Source organism: Bos indicus, chromosome 12 (assembly GCF_029378745.1).
Source record: "Bos indicus isolate NIAB-ARS_2022 breed Sahiwal x Tharparkar chromosome 12, NIAB-ARS_B.indTharparkar_mat_pri_1.0, whole genome shotgun sequence".
In the NCBI taxonomy this organism is placed as follows: domain Eukaryota; kingdom Metazoa; phylum Chordata; class Mammalia; order Artiodactyla; family Bovidae; genus Bos; species Bos indicus.
Genome location: NC_091771.1, coordinates 71,140,249 through 71,160,793, shown reverse-complemented (window position 1 = coordinate 71,160,793; position 20,545 = coordinate 71,140,249). Strand labels below are relative to the sequence as shown.

At 40.9% G+C, this 20,545-nt stretch overlaps 1 protein-coding gene across 1 annotated transcript in view; it reads right to left on the bottom strand.

Moving 5' to 3' along the window:
• LOC139176097 (ATP-binding cassette sub-family C member 4-like) overlaps positions 1–20,545 on the bottom strand; it is a 163,553-nt gene that overhangs the window by 57,019 nt on the left and 85,989 nt on the right. The window contains exons 19-21 of the mRNA XM_070799963.1: positions 14,606–14,756; positions 7,353–7,472; positions 6,077–6,187 (exon numbers count right to left, since the gene is read on the bottom strand). Coding sequence (XP_070656064.1) covers positions 6,077–6,187; positions 7,353–7,472; positions 14,606–14,756 — 382 coding nt within the window. The remainder of the gene's footprint in view (positions 1–6,076; positions 6,188–7,352; positions 7,473–14,605; positions 14,757–20,545) is intronic.

The following is a 20,545-nucleotide window of genomic DNA, read 5'->3' as shown; positions in this document are numbered from 1 at the left end:
TCAGGTGTACAGTAAAGTGAATTAGCCAGACATATATGTAATCTGCTCTTTTAAAATTATTTTCCCACATAAGTCATTACAGAGTATTAAATAGAGTTCTCTGTGCTATACAGTAGGTCTGTTTTAGTTAGCTATTTTATTTATAGTAGTGAGAAGAGTGAGTGAAGTCGCTCAGTCGTGTCCAACTCTTTGTGAACCCGTGGACTGTAGCCCACCAGGCTCCTCCATCCGTGGGATTCTCCAGGCAAGAATACTGGAGCGGGTTGCCATTTCCTTCTCCAGGGGATCTTCCCGACCCAGGGATCAAACCCAGGTCTCCTGCATTGCAGGCAGATGCTTTAACCTCTGAGCCACCAGGGAAATCCTGGTGAGAAGATTCCTTTATAATATTTAAATCGTTTGCATGTAATCATAGTATTACTCATAATATTACTTCTGTTGTATGAGACAATAATGAAGTTAAAAAAAAAAAAAAAAAACTATGAGGGACTTTCCTTGTGTTCCAATAACTGAGACTCCGAGCTCCCAATTCAGGGGGTCCAGGTTCGATCCCTGGTCAGGGAACTAGATAGACTTCACTATCAGGGAACTAGATAGAGTTCACATGCTGCAACTAAAGTCCTGCCTGTTACAACTAAGACTGATGATCCTGCATGCCCCAATTAAGACCCAGTACAGCCAAATAAACAAGTAACTTTTAAAAAAAAATTATGAATTTAGAAAGAACTAGCAAAGTTGTTAGATGACAGAGGATGAGATAGTTGGATGGCATCACCAACTCAATGGATATGAGTTTGAGAAAACTCTGGGAGTTGGAGAAGGACAGGGAGGCCTGGCATACTGCAGTCCATGGAGTCACAGAGTCAGACACAACTGAGCGATTGAATTGAACAAAGTTTTGTTCAGTCATTAAGTCATGTCTGACTCTGTGTCACCATAGACTGCAGCACACCAGGCTTCCTGTCCTTCCTATCTCCTGGAGTTTGCTCAAACTCATGTCCATCAAGTCGGTGATGCCATCTAACCATCTCTTCCTCTGCCACTCCCTTCTTCTCCTGCCTTCAGTCTTTCCCAGCATTAGGGTCTTCTCTAATGAGTCAGCACTTTGAATCAGGTGGTCAAAGTATTGGAGCTTCAGCTTCAGCATCAGTCCTTCCAGTGAATACCCAAGGTTGATTTCCTTGAGGATTAACTGGTTTGATCTCCTTACAGTCCAAAGGACTCTTAAGAGTCTTCTCCAAAGCCACAGCTTGAAAGCATCAATTCTTTGGCCCTCAGCCTTTTTAATGGCCCAACTCTTGTATCTATTGACAACTCTTACATGACTACTGGAAAAAATAGACCTTCACTATGTGGATCTTTGTTGGCAAAGTGACATCTCTGCTTTGTAATATTCTGTCTAGATTTGTCATAGCTTTCCTTCCAAGAAGCAAACATTTTTTCATTTATGGCTGCAGTCACAGTTTGAAGTGAGTTTTGGAACCCAAGAAAATAAAATCTGTCATCGCTTTCAATTTTTCCCCAGATGGGACCGGATATCATGATCTTAGTTTTTTGAATGCTGAGTTTTAAGCCAGCTTTCTCACTCTGCTCTGTCACTTTCATCAAGAGGCTCCTAACTTTCTGTCATTAGAGTGGTATCATATGCATATCTGAGGTTATTGATATCTCTCCCATAAATCTTGATTCCAGCTTGTGCTTCATCCAGCCCAGCATTTTGCATGATATATTCTGCATATAAGTTAAATAAACATAGTGACAATATACAGCCTTGTCATTCTCCTTCTCCAGTTTTGAAGCACTCCATTGTTCCTTGTACAGTTCTAACTGTTTCTTCTTGACTTGCATACAGGTTTCTCAGGAGACAGGTAAGATGGTCTGGTATTCCTATCTCTTTCAGAATTTTCCACAGTTTGCTGTAATCTACACAGTCAAAGCCTTTCACATAGTCAATGAAGCAGATGTTTTTTCTGGAATTCCCTTGTTTTCTCTATGATCCAGTGAATACTGGCAATGTGATCTCTGGTTCCTCTGCCTTTTGTACACCCAGATTGTACAGCTGGAAGTTCCTGGTTCATGTACTGCTGAAGTCTTGTTTGAAGGGATTTGAGTATATAACCTTGCTAGCATGCAAAATGAGTGCAACTGCATGATAGTTTGAACATTCTCTGCCATTGGCTTTCTTTGGGATTTGAATGAAAAGTGACCTCTTCCAATCCTGTGGCCACTGTTGACTTTTCCAAATTTGCTGGTATATTAAGTGCCACACTTCAACAGAATCATCTTTTAGGATTTTAAATTGCTCAGCTGGAATTCCATTACCTTCACTAGCTTTGCTCATAGTAATGCTTTGAAGTTAAGGTCCACTTGACTTCACAGTCCAGGATGTCTGGCTTAGGTGAGTGACCACATCATCATGGTTATCCAGGTCATTAAGATATCTTTTGTACAGTTCTTCTGTGTATTCGTGCCATCTCTTCCTAATTTCTTCTACTTCTCTTACGTCCTTAACATTTTCGTCCTTTATCATATTAATCCCACCTGGATTGAGATACACTTTACAGTATAATATAGGTGAGGATGTCACTGTTCAGATTTGTAGCCTTATGCTTCAATTATCATTATGTAATTTTACTTTCTATGTCCAGTGTAGCTGCAGTTGAAATCACAAAAACAAGGCAATGGGTTTTGCGAAACAAGGCAGTTCTTTTAAAATTTAAAAAAATAGGGTATGGGGAGGGAGGAGGGAGGAAGGTTCAAGATGGGAAACACATGTATACCTGTGGCAGATTCATTTTGATATATGGCAAAACCAATACAATATTGTAAAGTTAAAAAATAAAATTAAAAAAAGGAAAAAAATAAAAATAAAATCTAAAAAATTACTCCCATTTTTGCATTAAATACTGTGATTCAGGGTTATTGCTATGGATTAGTGAGGGATAGTGAATTCATGCCACACATTCCAACAACTGCTCATCTGTGACCCACACAGCAGTGAGGATACTGTTTTTGCTACAGAGACTCTTTCTCACACCAGTACATCAGACCCCTATAACCAAGAGATCCAAGTAGCCCTAAAGTTATACCTATAACCTAAGCTGTACAGAAAGCTTAATAGTAAACTTGGTTCTCCCTACCCAACTACAGGACACTACCTGGGATGTTCAGAAGGCCATCTTGCTGAGAGAGTCATTTCCTAGGCAGGTTGATAAGGAGTCTAGGGGTCCCCAAGGAGAGAGAGGTCTGGAATTCTCAAGGAGGAAGAAAGGACAAACTTTTTTTCTTTCTCCATATTCCTTAGGATTATATAACAATAATGTATCCTGCCTAAGGACAGTCTTTGGACTCAACCTTCTGTTATCTTAAAATGTTAATTATGGGAGTAGACCTGGTCTTTACAAGGATGTATCTTGCCTGAGGACAGTGTTATCTTAAAATGTAAATTATGGGAGTAGGTCTGACGAGGTCTTTACAACCTCCAGATATTCTTTGGATTATATAACTTCATTGTTAACACTAGCAAGCGGGTACTCTTTCTGCCCCCTTCTGATGCCTATGTCAGAAGCTTTCTCTATCTCCTTTATACTTTAATAAAACTTTATTACACAAAATCTCTGAGTGATCAAGCCTCGTCTCTGGCCCTGGATTGAATTCTTCTCCTCTGGGGGCCAATAATCCCAGTGTAGTCGCATGATTCAACAACAACCTTTCATTGCTACAGTTATGTAGACCTCAACCCATTCAAAGAAAGATAAAAAGATAAAAGATCTCCATGAAGACCTACTATAAACAAACAAACAAACAAACTACTTAAGCAAACTACAGATTCAATGCAACCCCTATCAAATTACCAATGGCATTTTTCACAGAAGTAGAACAAAAAAGTTTACATTTTGTATGGAAACACAAAATACCATGAATAGCCAATGTAATCTTGAGAAAAACAAAGAAGAAAAATGAAGCTAGGAGGAATCATGGTCCCTGTCTTCAGACTATACTACAAAGCTACAGTAACTGAAAGTGGCACCAAATGCTAAGCGGAACCAAAATCAGAAATACAGATCAACAGAATAGGACAGAAAGCCCAGAGATAAACCCATGTGCCTATGATCACCTATGACAAAGTAAGCAAGAACATACAATGGAGAAAAGACTGTTTCTTCAATAATTGGTGCTGGGAAAACTGGACAGCTACATGTAGAAGAATAAAATTAGAACTTTCCCTAACTCCATACACAAAAAATAAACTCAAAATGGATTACAGACATAAATGTAAGACCAGACACTACAAAACTTTTAGATGAAAACACAGGGAGAACTCTCTCTGACATAAATTGCAGCACCTCCTGGAGTAATGAAAATAAAATAAAACATTAACAAATTGGACCCAATTAATCTTAAAAGCTTTTACAAAGCAAAGAAAACCATAAAAAATACCAAAGACAACCTGCAGAATGGGGGGATATATTTGCAAACAAAGTGACTTACAAGGGATGACTCTCCAAAATATACAAACAGCTCATGCAGTTCAATATCAAAAAATAAATAAATAAATAAACCAAAAAATCCAAAAAATGGGCAGAAGATTAAAAGAGACGGTCTCCAAAGAAGAAACACAGATGGCCAAAAAAATGCATGAAAAGATGGTCAACGTCTCTAATTATTAGAAAAAATGCATTTCAAAACTACAGTGAAAAAAAAATGAAAAAAGAAGCAAAAACTACAGTGAGGTTTCACCTCACACCAGTCAGAATGACCATCATCAAAACAATAAATACTGGAGAGGATGTGGAGAAAAGGGAACCCTCCAACACTATTGGTGGGAATGTAAATTGGTAGAGCCACTATGGAGAGAAATATGGAGGTTCCTTTAAAAACTAAAAAGAGAGCTACCATATGATCCAGCAGTCCCACTCCTGGGCATATATCTAGAGGAAACCATGTTTCCAAAAGATACATCCACTCTTATGTTCACTGCAGCACTATTCACAATAGCCAGGACATGGAATCAACTTAAATGTCCATCAACAGAGCAATGGATAAGGAAGATGCACTATCATACATATAATGGAATATTACTCAGCCATAACAAAGAGTGAAATAATACCATTTGCAGCAACATGGCTGGACCTACAGATTTTCATACTGAGTGAACTAAATCAGACAGAGAAAAACAGAATATGATATTGCTTATATATGAATATAACAAAAGGCTACAAATGAACTTATCTACAAAACAGAAGTAGAGTAACAGATGTAGAAAATAAACTTATAGTTACCAGAGGATAAGAGAGGGGAGGGATAAATTGGAAGACTGTGATTGACACATACATACTACTATATATAAAATAATAAAATAGATAACTAATAAGAAACTACTGTAAAGTACAGAGAACTCAGTAATGACCTACATGGGAAAGAACCTAAAAAAGAGTGGATATATGTAATATGTATAGCAGATTGACTTTTCTATACACTGGAAACTAAGACAACAGTGTAAATGAACTAAACCCCAATAAAACTTAAAACAAAAATGAAAGAATGGCTTGGGTGAGCCAAAGCAGGGGCCCAAGTCACCACAGGTCTGCTGGAACAGGCATGTCACACTTGGTCTTTGCTCCTAAGGATTCTGAAAGTCAAAAACAGAAATTTTTCCTAAAGGACAATTCATTTGAAGTATTAATAAAAATACAAATTATTAAAAAAATACATGCACCCTAATGTTCATGGGGTATGGAAAAAGAATCTTTAAAAAAGTGGATATATGTATAACAGATTCACTTGGCTATACACCTGAAGCTAACACATTGTAAATCAACCATATGCCAATCATTTTTTTAATAGCCTCAAAAAGAACCTACTGTAAGTAAATAAGTAAATGAAAAAAAAGAAAAAAGTTCTCATCAAGACACAAATGACTTCACATGGACCACACTGTGGAGTCACATACTGCAGACACTTTAATACAATTCATTAGAACCAAAGAGTATATATTAGACATGATGACAAGAGTTTAATAACTATAAACAAAGCTAAAAAGTATAAACATACAAGTATTCACATCTGTACTTACTTTCTACCAGAATCAGGGCCCCAAAAGCAACAACAGTGACAAAGATGGCACAGATGACATCCAGATACACAGCGAGCCATCGGGACGTCGTCAAAAGCAGGAACCAAGCCTCTGGATTTGTGAACCATAGTAAGTGTAATATATAAACAGAAAAATCATGTTAGCTGCTTCTCATGAGGGAGAACATTTTCTCAGTTGAACTACAGAAGATTTTACATAGGTAGGACAGCAAAGTTACACACTCAAGGAACCTGAAGATTCCAGAAAACTAGGTTCTAACACAATGTATGGGAGACACAGGAATAAGTCCAGGAAGCATGCATTGAAAACTTCAACCCACAGGTTATCAACAGAAATACGATTACAAGAAGGAAGATGGAAAATTGTCTCATCGGTGCATTTCCTGCAGTGCTGGGCCTCAGCGTGAAGATCATCCTCTCACAGGGCCAACTGCTCCCAGCTCTCACACAGTAGACAGCACAGCTGACACTGTTTTCAGCACCTTCTGCCCTCACTACAGGGCCCTACCGTGTTTATAAGGAGCCAGTGTCTATATGACCATCAGCTAACAGGATCTGCATGCGACTTTCAAAATGCCATTATTATCTTCAAAATACAATAGTTATTGGAATCTCCATATTTTTATCCATAGTGGCTTGGATTTTATAGACTTAGAGGAAATTCTGAATTTTCTACCTAGGGAAAAAATTTCACTGTAAAAAACATAATCAAGTGGGTAGCAAATCAGGAGGTTATTTCCTCAATCACATCTGCCACCCTCCCCTCTCTGAAAAGAGTCAGCAAACTGCAGCCTGGAGGGCGAAAACAGCCACTACCTGGTTCTGTAAATAAAGTTTTAGTGGAACACAGGTACAACCATTCGCTCATTTATTACTTTGCCTGTCTTTGTGCTACAACAGCAAAGGTGAGTAGTTGCAACAGACACAGTATATAGCACATAAAGCCTACAATATTTTCTATCTGGATCTTCACAAAAAAGAAGTTTGCTGATTCTTGCCCTAAAGAGACAGAAGTTTACAGGGCACAGTGATGCAAGGACAATGCAAGCCAGTCAGGGGAGAAAAGCAGGGGATAACAGGGAAGAAGGGAGCACAGAGGGGATGCTGAGAGGAAGGGGTGGGGGAGGCAGGTGTGCAGAGGGGGATGAGGAGTGACACAGATAGAGGTGCTGGCCTACTAGGCCACCTGAGAGGGAGGTCAGCCTCAGAAGGGAGCACATCCCATCCTTTGAAATCATCTCCAGAAACTGACAGACCTGAGTGCAAATCCTGGTGTGCATCAAACAGTTCCTGAAACTTCTGTTCAGCTTTGTATGCCCGGATGGTCCAGAGTCCCCGGAGAGAAGATGCTAAGTGGGAAAATACTGGGCTCCGTGCTGGGGAAGCAGAGACAGACACACGACAGAGAAAGTCAGGGAGGCTGGACGCAAGGAAACCACTGCCTCTCAGGCTCTGTGGTCACATGTCCTGCCAAAGGGAATCCTCCATGTGACCCTAAACTCCTGCTCACACCAAGCTTCACTTTAATGACCTGGGAATGAAAGATTCTTCTTGAAACTTTCTTTGATCAAATTCAAATCACAGCTAGATTTAGATAAAGAAATTCTTGTTCTTTCATCGAGATCCTCTCAAACATGCCTCCCTCCAAATTTTTCTGGCATCTCACCAGGTGGAAATTGTTCACAAATTTTTTTTAGTATATTGAATTATAGTTGATTTACAATAATGTGCTAGTTTCAGGTATATAGTATAGTCATTCAGTTTTTTTTTTTAAGATTATATTCCATTACAGGTTATTACAATATACTGAATAAAATTCCCTGTGCTTTACAGTAATTCCTTGTTGTTGTCTATTTGACACATTAATAGCAGTGTGTCTATTAATCCCATACTTCTAACTTGTTCTTCCCTCTCTCCCAATCCCCTTTGGCAACTGTAAGTTTGTTTTCTATGTCTCTGAGTCTATTTCTATTTTGTGTACAGATTCATTTGTATTATTTTTAGATTCCATATGTAAGTGATATCATATTTATCTTTCTCTGACTGACTTAACTAATAATAATATTTCCTAAGTCCATCAATGTTGCTGCAAATGGTAATATTTAATTCTTTTTCATGGGTGAGTAATTACCATTCACTAATTTTTGAATCAGTAGCATTTTAAAGTTTAATTCCTCATTCGAGTCCTCACCACACTGAATTTAGGTGAGCTATCTGTGTTTTGTCTCCTCCTTAGATATGTTACCTAAGGGCTGGGACAGAGTCAGTACATCCCCCACCCTGAACCAGAGCCAAATACAGAACAGCAGTAAGATAAGGGGAGCAGACAGTCTGCTGTCTCCCCCATCCTGGGCCTCCCCCTGAACCTGCGCCAGGAGCTTCTGTGTGGGTCACTGATCACCTGGTACTGCACCGCCCTTATGCCCACAGGACCTGGCAGATGGAGTCTTTGAACACTCTTGACTTCTGCTCTGGGAACCTGATGGATGTTTTTATAACTGCCTGCTAGATAAATGTCCTAGTGTTCAGAGATCACTGCAGCATGTGACACTCACATCAATCTTTTAGAATCTGACAGTGGCCTTAGTATCCATTCTCTTTTGAGTGACTTCATGTGGGTTTGGGGTCGGGTGTCACATGACTATTTGTTCCTGCCTTCTTCTCTAAGAGCACACTGACCTCGAGCGCCAGGGTCAGGTTCCTGTCTGTCAGGGAACAGGTGGGCTGCAGGCTTCCAGGCAGGGAGGACGCTTCCTGATGAGGTTTTCATTCCTCACCATGAATGAGGCTTTAATTTATTGTTGTCAGGGGCACATAGTGAGCCTGTGACCTCTGTCTGGGGTAAGTGATAACTTGTGCTGTATCAGGAAGAAATACTGACATCACCCTGTTACCTGTGCATGTGCTAGAGAAGATCTGTTAGTACAAGTAGGTTGTTTATGAGAAGTTAGTAATGCATCTTACAGGAGGCTACAGAGATTTTATAAAATGATGGGGAAAGGATCAAGGGGGAAACTCCACACTGTTCGCAGGTCCTCACCCTTTAGTCCAGTATCTGAATGCCTGTCTGGTGACAGTTCAGTCAGTACTGATGTACATCTGGGCACTGTGCATTTGGAGGGGTTGAGGTACAAATAGGTAAAGACACAGAACCTCCTCTTGTGTTTAGTGTCCCCAGTTCTATAAGGAAAGAAAAAGCAGGCTTCCTTCTGTGAGACACTGGAGCTCAGAGAGGATGGGAAGCCCTGGACTGGGGGAGGATAGCCTGTGCTGGGGCCCAGGTCACCATCCACTCAGCCCTAGGATGAGATGGTGGGATCAACTCAATGGTCTTGAGTTTGAGCAAACTCTGGGAGATGGTGAAGGGCAGGGAAGCCTGGCATGCTGCATGTAGTCCATGGGGTCAAAGATTCACACACGACTGAGGGACTGAACACAACCACCACCACCACCTAGAGAGAGAACATAAACATTCTAATCAACTGGCCACCACATTTGGTTATCTGAGGTGTGCAGGATGGGGTACCTGGATGAAATGTATGGTCTAACTTCTTTCAGCCTACTGGGTGAAAAAAATCAAAATATTCCACAGTGATAGTGCTAAAGTTCTCAAACTCTCCAGATCAAATACTGAGAAAATCCTGTACTGCTTCTTGACAAAAGCCTTAGGAGGGACCCTTCTCTCCACTTCCATATGAATGAGAAATAGCCCTTGCCCCAGGCAAAAAATCTGTCAAATATTCTTTCTGGAACAACTCCTCTCTCAATGTGCCAGAGAACTTTGCAATAAGACTGATGAATGACTCCATTTCAGGAGTGGCCTCAAACCATAAAATGTCTGAAGCCCTTTCTATACAGAAGACTGGATGGAGCTCATCACTTCCTCTTCTGCCTCCCCAGGTCCTACCATCCTACGGAGCTATACAGGTAGAACGTCACAGACACCTGGATGCTATTGCTCCCCCAAACACTTCACCAAACTCAACCTCACAGGAAGTTAGCTGCTTCTCTTGATGAGTGAAAATGTCTTCTACAGATTTTATGAAACTGAAGATCACTATCCTTTTTGCAAATAAAGGTAAGTACCTCAAGTGTTTATTATTAGAAATAAAACATACAAATGCCACACACACAAAGAAAAAACACCTCCTTTGACTGGATGAACTGATATTTTTTTCCACTTAGTAGATACAGAGAAGCATGAGACTCAACATATATCTGTTCTTGTCGTGGTTTCTAGAAGGTTAAGTTGGTTTTAATTTGCAATAATTATTCACAGTTGAGGTCTCTGATGCAAACATATTATCTCCTTACTTTTTGGCTATTGTTTTTATAACTTTTAAAAAATATATAACAATACATTTTCCTTATTTTTGTTTTAATAGTGATGAAATGTGTGCATTAATAAGAGAAAAAATTAATTATTTCATTATCTGTGATTACCTGTTTAATAGAATAATTAATCATAAAATGTGTTTCACATTATTCTGTTTTTTTGCTGTACCTTGCAGGATCTGGTTTCCCAACCATGGACTAAAGTGGTGGCCCCCGGAGTGGAAGCACAGAATCTTAACCACAGGACCACCAGGGATGCCTCTGTTCCCCATTATTCTAAAACTAGGAAGGAGAATGGAGTTATCAACTAAATACATAGTGAACTGATCCCCCTCCTGTGTTCTCCTAAGGGATTATTTTCAGCAACATTTATATAAATAGCTTTGAGAAAGGGGTACACAAACAGTGTGGTTCAGTTCAGTTCAGTCGCTCAGTCATGTCCAACTCTTTGTGACCCCATGAACCACAGCACGCCAGGCCTCCCTGTCCATCACCAACTCCTGGAGTTCACCCAAACCATGTCCACTGAGTCAGTGATGCCATTCAACCATCTCATCCTCTGTTGTCCTCTTCTCCTCCTACCCTCAATATTTCCCAGCATCAGGGTCTTTTCAAATGAGTCAGCTCTTCGCATCAGGTGGCCAAAGTATTGGAGTTTCAGCTTCAAAATCAGTTCTACCAATGAACACCCAGGACTGATCTCCTTTAGGACAGACTGGTTGGATCTCCTTGCAGTTCAAGTGACTCTCAAGAGTCTTCTCCAACACCACAGTTCAAAAGCATCAATTCTTCGGCACTCAGCTTTCGAACAGTGTGGTATTACCCCAAATACTGAAAATGACAAAGAGCAGACCTGAAAATAACAGTGCTTATCTTTTCAAAGGGTCTTCCCTGATGGCTTAGATATCAAAGAGTCAAACAGCAACGCAGGAGACCTGGGTTCAATCCCTGGGTCAGGAAGACCCTCTGGTGAAGGGAATGGCTATCCACTCCAGTATTCTTGTATGGACAGAAGACCCTGGTGGGCTACAGTCCATGCGGTCTCAAAGAGACAGACATGAGTAGTGACTAACACATATCTTTCCAATTCTTTTAACAACTGCAACTTACTAAAACATGTGAAAGAATATTTTTCAAATATATAACTTTTGACAAATATTTCCTGAGGTCTCCTTTCCTTTTCCTAATATTTTCCTTTCCTTGTCACTTCTGGAAACTTGCACTTCAGTTCAGTTCAGTCAATCAGTGGTGTCTGACTCTTTGCAACCCCATGAATTGGAGCAAACCAGGCCTCCCTGTCCATCACCAACTCCTGGAGTTCACTCAAACTCACATCCATCGAGTCGGTGATGCCATCCAGCCATCTCATCCTCTGTCGTCCCCTTCTCCTCTTGCCCCCAATCCCTCCCAGCATCAGAGTCTTTTCCAATGAGTCAGCTCTTCACATGAGGTGGCCAAAGTACTGGAGTTTCAGCTTTAGCATCATTCCTGCCAAAGATCACACAGTACTGATCTCCTTCAGAATGGACTGCTTGGGTCTCCTTGTAGTCCAAGGGACTCTAAAGAGTCTTCTCCAACACCACAGTTCAAAAGCATCAATTCATTGAGCTCAGTTTTCTTCACAGTCTAACTCTCACATCCATACATGACTACAAAACCATAGACTTGACTAGACGGACCTTTGTTGGCAAAGTAATATCTCTGTTTTTGAATATGCTATGTAGGTTGGTCATAATTTTCCTTCCAAGGAGTGAGTGTCATTTAATTTCATGGCTGCAATCACCATCTTCCATGATTTTGGAGCCCAAAAAAATAAAGTCTGCCACTATTTCCACTATTACCCCATATATTTTCCATGAAGTGGTGGGAAAAGATGCCATGATCTTAGTTATCTGAATGGTGAGCTTTAAGCCAACTTTTTCACTCTCCTCTTTCACTTTCATCAGGCGACTTTTTAGTTCCTCTTCACCTTCTGCCATAAGGAAGGTGTCATCTGCATATCTGAGGTTATTGATATTTCTCCCGGCAATCTTGATTCCAGCTTGTGCTTCTTTCAGCCCAGTGTTTCTCATGATGTACTCTGCATATAAGTTAAATAAGCAGGGTGACAATATACAGCCTTGACATACTCCTTTTCCTATTTGGAACCAGTCTATTGTTCCATGTCCAGTTTTAACTGTTGCTTCCTGACCTGCATACAGATTTCTCAAGAGGCAGGTCAGGTGGTCTGGTATTCCCATCTCCTTCAGAATTTTCCACAGTTTATTGTGATCCACACAGTCAAAGGCTTTGGCATAGTCAATACAGCAGAAATAGATGTTTTTCTGGAACTCTCTTGCTTTTTTCATGATCCAGCAGATGTTTGCAATTTGATCTCTGGTTCCTCTGCCTTTTCTAAAACTAGCTTGAACATCTGGAAGTTCGCGGTTCACGTACTGCTAAAGCCTGGCTTGAAGAATTTTAAGCATTACTTTATTGCATGTGAGATGAGTGCAATTGTGCGGTAGTTTGAGCATTCCTTGTATTGCCTTTCTTTGGGATTGGAATGAAAACTGACCTTTTTCCAGTCCTGTGGCCACTGATGAGTTTTCCAAATTTGCTGCCATATTGAGTGCAGCACTTTCACAGCATCATCTTTGAGGATTTGAAATAGCTCAACTGGAATTCCATCACCTCCACCAACTTTGTTCATAATGATGCTTACTAAGGCCCACTTGACTTCACATCCCAGGATGTCTGGCTTTAGGTGAGTGATCACACCATCGTGATTATCTTGGTTGTGAAGATCTTTTTTGTACAGTTCTTCTGTGTATTCTTGCCACCTTTTCTTAATATCTTCTGTTTCTGTTAGGTCCATACCATTTCTATCCTTTATCAAGCCCATCTTTGAATGAAATGTTCCCTTGGTATCTCTAATTTTCTTGAAGAGATTTCTAGTCTTTCCCATTTTGTTGTTTTCCTCTATTTCTTTGCATTGATCACTGAGGAAGGCTTTCTCATCTCTCCTTGCTATTCTTTGGAACTCTGCATTCAGATGCTTATGTCTTTCATTTTCTCCTTTGCTTTTCGCTTCTCTTCTTTTCACAGCTATTTGTAAGGCCTCCCCAGACAGCCATTTTGCTTTTTTGCATTTCTTTTCCATGGGGATGTTCTTGATCCCTGACTCTTGTACAGTGTCACAAACCTCCGTCCATAGTTCATCAGGCACTCTATCTATCAGATCTAGTCCCTTAAGTCTATTTCCGACTTCCACTGTATAATCATAAGGGATTTGATTCAGGTCATACCTGAATTGTCTAGTGGTTTTCCCTACTTTCTTCAATTTAAGTCTGAATTTGCCAATAAGGAGTTCATGATCTGTGTCACAGTCAGCTCCGGGTCTTGTTTTTGTTGACTGTATACTGCTTCTCCATCTTTGGCTGCAAAGAATGTAATCAATCTGACTTAGGTGTTGACCATCTGGTGATGTCCATATGTAGAGTCTGCCCATCACCAATTCCCAGAGTTTACCCAAACTCATGTCCATTGAGTCAGTGATGCCACCCAACCATCTCATCCTCTGTCATCCCCTTCTCCTCCAACCTTCAATCTTTCCCAGAATCATGGTCTTTTCCAATGAGTCAGCTATTCGCATCAGATGGCCAAAGTATTGGAGTTTCAGTTTCAATATCAGTCCTTCCCATGAACACTCAGGACTGATCTCCTTTAGGATGGACTCATTGGATTTCTTCGCAGTCCAACAGACTCTCAAGAGTCTTCTCCAACACCACAGTTCAAATCAATTCTTCAGCACTCAGCTTTTTTTTTTGAAAAAAATTCTCTATTTTCCTTCTACAATAGTTCCAATATGAAGAAATATGTCCAAGAATAGTATTAATAGAGTGGATACTCCGTGTTAGGAAGTATGCCATGAATTAGACAGAAACGGTCCCTGTCCTTATGGTGCTCATATCCATCCTCCTTGGGCTAAAATCCAAAGTGCAGCTGACCCGCCGCCAGCTCCATTTGCCTTAAGGGCCAAACCTACTCTCAGGGGCCAGAACATTCAATCACCTAATGTTGTCAGTGAGAAATTCCACAGAACACTCTGCAGAGTTTCAGGAGTCTGGTTAATTGCAGTATGAATGGAAGACAGACTGCACTGCCCTCCCAACCTGAGAGCCCAGGTACTCACTTGTACATTCCAGTCGTTTCACATCTCGTGATGTCTCTAAGAAATACCACAGAAGAAAAAAGAAAATGATGCCAAGGGGAATCACAGGTATAGCAGTCCAAGGAATTGAAGCCACCATCACACCCAGCACACCAATCACAAGTAGAAATATCTGAAATAGCAAAAATACAGAGGCCTTCGTGTCAAGCATACTTTTCAAAGATAAATTTTTTTGATTTGTTAGGATTAAACTCCTTTTCTTGAAACTTGTTGAAACAGCAGGGAATGCTTTCCCTTGCAAAAAAAATAAAAAATAAAATTATAGGTGGTCCTCATGATGTTTATTGCATGCACCAAACACTCTGATAAGAACTTTCTAGGTATCAGCTCTTGTGATACACTCAGTAGCCCTTTGAGGCAGGAATAATTATTTTTAACAGATGAGACTATTTGAGGCTCAGAGAGTAGGAGCTGCATCTCAAACTTTCAGGAGTCAGCAGGTGTTACTAGAGAAAGGAGTGAGTAGGCATCACAGATGAGGAATCCAGATGCCTCAGCTATCTATGTAGGGATAAATAATTGGTTAATTACAAATTCAGTGTAACATATCTAGAAACAGTATTATCTAATTTTACAAATGGAGACAGTGAGGCACAACGAGAGGAAAAGCAACTTGATGGAAACTGCAAAGCCTAAGTCACAGAGCTGGGAAGCCCATGTCATGAGCCATTATGATATATTTAAGCTTTCCCCCAACATATTACCATCTTTCTATCATTATATTAAGTATTTAAAATGCCAATTCCAAAGGTTAACCATTATAACACCACCAGATTCCATTTACAATGTGTGTACTGTGTGTAAGGCCCTGTGCTGAGTTCCATGAACATTCTCTTAATCATCACATTATCCCCTGAGTTGATTTTCTCTTGGGAAGTGATCTTGCTCTAAAAAGACAGTAGGTAGAATCGAAAATGAAATCATTGATTGATGCTGATTTAAGCATCCATCTTTATCAGGGAAAGTATGATACCCTGGAGGACAGTTATCAGGCAATAAGAATGCAATCAACATTTAGTGTCTTCCTGCTATGAAAGTGGAGTGAGGTGGTAGGAACCTGCGGATTCACTTGCAGATTCAGTATGGACCAAGGCCTCTAAAGTTTACAATCTCAGGTGTACACAAATCCATGGTGATTTGCACAGGGGGGTGGGGAAACACAGGGAATACTACCTGAATATTTTTAGACAATTTTAAGACTCATGACTGATTTTATAGGCTTGTTTAACAAATAGAAAGAATAGCATGAATGACTTGCAGGCACTAATCACAGTTGATGGAAATTTTGACCAAAAAGGAGCTAGGATGAGAAGGTTGAGATGTTAAGACTGACTATTATTTACAGATAAGAAATAATAAAGTTGGGAGGGTAAGTGGTTGACCTAAAGTTTCCCAGGAAGGTATTGCTTATCCTAGTGAAAGAGAACAGTTTGTGCTCAGGGAATCCCAGAGCCACAGCTGCAGGCAGGAGGAACAAACAACCAGAACTGTGACTCTGTGGCCAGGAGCCCTTGGGAAACAAACTGCATGATCTGGATGGAGACCCATGTGCTTTTCCTGTTTCTCCCCGCCTGTGCTGTGGTATCAAAAGAAAACTCAGAGTGAAGAAGATGGAGTTCTGCCAGGAGCCAGCATGGGAGATCCCACCCACGACAAGGTCATGCAGAAGAGACCTGACAGGCAAGGCAGATCAGGACTCGACGGACCCCCTGGACCTGCTTGAGGATCTACCCCAAAACCAGAATCTGTCTGTCTTAACATTAATGGGCGGCTATCCCCAACCAACTTTCTCTACAGGAAATCAACTTAGAGCTCTAGCTAATAAGTCTCCTGGGCATAATAGGAGTGTTTCAATTCAAACCCCTCAGATGTCTTTCTAACTTGCCTGACAGGTTTATCCGGACTCTTATAGCTACACGTGTGATTGTTTACAGCCTCCCAGAAAGGCAATACCAAAGAATGCTGAAACTACAGCAAAATTGCACTCATCTCACGTGCCAGTAAAGTAACACTCAAAATTCTCCAAGCCAGGCCTTAGCAATATGTGAACCATGAACTTCCTGATGTTCAAGCTGGTTTTAGAAAAGGCAGAGGAACCAGAGATCAAATTGCAAACATCTGCTGGATCATGGAAAAAGCAAGAGAGTTCCAGAAAAACATTTATTTCTGCTTTACTGACTATGCCAAAGCCTTTGACTGTGTGGATCACAATAAACTGTGGAAAATTCTGAAAGAGATGGGAATACCAGACCACCTTATCTGCCTCTTGAGAAATTTGTATGCAGGTCAGGAAGCAACAGTTAGAACTGGACATGGAACAACAGACTGGTTCCAAATAGGAAAGGGAGTACATCAAGGCTGTATATTGTCACCCTGTTTATTTAATTTATATGCAGAGTACATCATGAGAAACGCTGGATTGGAAGAAACACAAGCTGGAATCAAGATTGCCGGGAGAAATCTCAATAACCTCAGATATGCAGATGACATCACCCTTATGGCAGAAAGTGAAGAGGAACTAAAAAGCCTCTTGATGAAGGTGAAAGTGGAGAGTGAAAAAGTTGGCTTAAAGCTCAACATTCAGAAAACAAAGATCATGGCATCCGGTCCCATCACTTCATGGGAAATCGATGGGGAAACAGTGGAAACAGTGTCAGACTTTATTTTTCTGGGCTCCAAAATCACTACAGATGGTGACTGCAGCCATGAAATTAAAAGATGCTTACTCCTTGGAAGGAAAGTTATGACCAACCTAGACAGCATATTCAAAAGCAGAGACATTACTTTGCCAACAAAGGTCCATCTAGTCAAGGCTATGGTTTTTCCTGTGGTCATGTATGGATGTGAGAGTTGGACTGTGAAGAAGGCTGAGTGCTGAAGAATTGATGCTTTTGAACTGTGATGTTGGAGAAAACTCTTGAGAGTCCCTTGGACTGCAAGGAGATCCAACCAGGCCATTCTGAAGGAGATCAGCCCTGGGATTTCTTTGGAAGGAATGATGCTAAAGCTGAAACTCCAGTACTTTGGCCACCTCATGAGAAGAGTTGACTCATTGGAAAAGACTCTGATGCTGGGAGGGATTGGGGGCAGGATGAGAAGGGGACGACAGAGGATGAGATGGTTGGATCGCATCACTGACTCGATGGATGTGAGTCTCAGTGAACTCCGGGAGTTGGTGATGGACAGGGTGGCCTGGCGTGCTGTGATTCATGGGGTCGCAAAGAGTTGGATACGACTGAGCGACTGATCTGATCTGATCTGAACCACGAGAGGCATGGGAAACTTAAAACATTCTAAAAATATAGAGCCTTTCAAGGAGTCAGAAATTATTAGAATGGAACTAGTGAAGGATTTCATTGTTGAGCCAATGCTTGCTGACAAGTTTCCACATCTCCTGCATTGTGTCCTTGGGAGTATATTAGTAGATATACTTGGTGTATAGAAAAAATAAGTAGTAGCCTTGGTGTTAAACTTTAGACCCTTGAGTTAATAAATTCTTTAAATTCTTTCCTTGTTATACCCCACTGAACCTTTGTCCTATAGAAATGCAACTTTATCTAGTGCTTTCAGGGAGTGGCGCCAAACTTTATAAAAATCACCTTTAGTGAAAATAAGTTTTCTGGTTGACTAAACTTTATCAGAAGAAAAATGTTAACAGGCCTCCTGGCCAGAAGATGATGTAAATCACCTAAAACCTTTGTATACAATAAGTTTGCAAAAGAAAGCCTGGTCTCGATAAGGGTCAAGGACTACTGACCCTGCATGACTTTGTATCTTCCATTATCCTCTATGTACAACTAAGAGTATAAAAGCTCCTTTCAAAAATAAAGTTATGGGCCTCGCTCACTGAAGGTTGGTCTCCCTGTGTCATTGTTTCTCTTTCTCTCTTTCTCGCTCTCTTCTTTTTTCAGGCTGACTACATGGAGCACAGAGGCCCTCTGAGTTTACTTTTTTGCCTGGGCTTCTAAGACCCAATCGGGAAGGCACCCTGCGTCTTCACCGGGGAAAGGGCATCCTGCATACTCACCCAACCGAGAGGGCGCCTGCGGCCTCTATGAACAGAGCAAGTTCCGTGTCAGGAGCTTTATTGGCTTTCTGTGTAAACCAAGGAAGATCAAGCCTCTTTCCCTTTTTACTTTCCCCATTCGCTGACGCTGTTCCTCCTGAGTGTATCCCTGGATCCTGCTGGGGCTGGACCCCGGCAGAGTTCTGAAGGAATAAATGCTAATCATAAGTGGAGAAAAATAAGGCTGTCTGACCTCCCTCCTATTAGACCTATTAGAAAACAATTTCTTACAGCCACTGGCTTGACTGTACATCCTACCAGGCTACAACCTTCATGTTCATGGGGAGGGGTCCTTCCAGCTCCTATGTCTAGCCTTTAGGTCACTTTGCTTGCCATTGTTGTTTGTCAAAAAAACAAAACAAAACAAAAAACTACTAAAATGTCAATTATAAAAAATCCAAATTACTGGTTTTAAGCAAACTTGTATCATTTGATGGACAACATTCATCTATTTCAATAATCTGGGTCTCTCCAGGTGGCTTCCCTGGTGGATCAGTCATTAAAGAATCTGACTGCTATGGAGGAGACCCAGGTTTGATCCCTGGAGAGGGAAATGGCAACCCACTCCAGTATATTTGCCTGGAACATCCCACGGACAGAGGACCCTGACAGGCTAGAGTCCATGGGGTCAAAAAGAGTCAGACAAGACTGAGCGATTAAACCATTCCAGGTGAGGGCCTTTTATGACTAACCCAGCCTCGCAGGTAACCTGGGAAGCAGAGGTAAGATCAAAATGAAGGGCTCCATGGAAGCTGTGCCAATTCTTTTTTCTTAGGAAGCCACTGAAGACCCATTACTAATGCTCTCAGAAACTCTGGAGTTAGGTCCAGATTTCATGGCCCTAAATTCTAAAGCAATTCAAAGAGAATGTCTCTAACAGCTTTATTATACAAACACACACACACACACACACACACACACACACACACACACACACACAGCATATTGGTTTCCCAAGTGGCTCAGATGGTAAAGAATCTGCCTGTAATGCAAGAGACCCAGGTTTGATCCCTGGGTTTGGAAGATCCCCTGGAGAAGGGACTGGAAACCCACTCCAGTATTCCTGTCTGGAAAATTCCATGGACAGAGGAGCCTGGCAGGCTACAGTCCATGGGGTCCCAAAGGGTTGGCCATGACTGAGCACTTTTACTTTTATATGTATATACATTTGTGAATCTTTTATTGCCAGCCATCTCAAACCTTTTATAGAAGTTTGTAGAAGATGAAAATAGTATCTAAGCAAAGAGCCAACATCTGAAGAAGGAAACAAAATATTCTAGTGTACAATAAACACACAATAAATCCCTTCCTTGAAGCCAACCTCATTTCTTTCTTCTACATTCCCAGGAATTACAAAAAGCCCAATTCAAGCTACACACACACAATTCCCCCCAGCTGGTTGGATTCCAGGCCCATCTGATGCACCACATCACCATGGCCAGTGCTTCTGCACCTCTGTCACACTATGGAACAGAGACAGTGATGGAGTATATAGAAAGAAGCATATTGACTCAGAAGCAAGTGACCCAAGTCTTGATACTCCCCAGATAAGGAGAATCATTATTTTTATATATTTCCCATTTGGAGCACACCATTTGGAAAATTCTATCCAAAGTCTATGAATCCACATAAATTAAAAAATTATTAGATGAAATCTTTCACTTGAGAGAAAATGGTGATTTTTTACAATTCAGAAACATTCTTCAGTTGGCTGAGAATGACAATCTATACCTGGAGGAGAAATTCCATTAGCCCAATGTTGTGCTGGGATAGGGCTTTCCTGGTGGCTCAGATGGTAAAGAATTTGACTGCAATGTGGGAGACCTGCCTTTGAT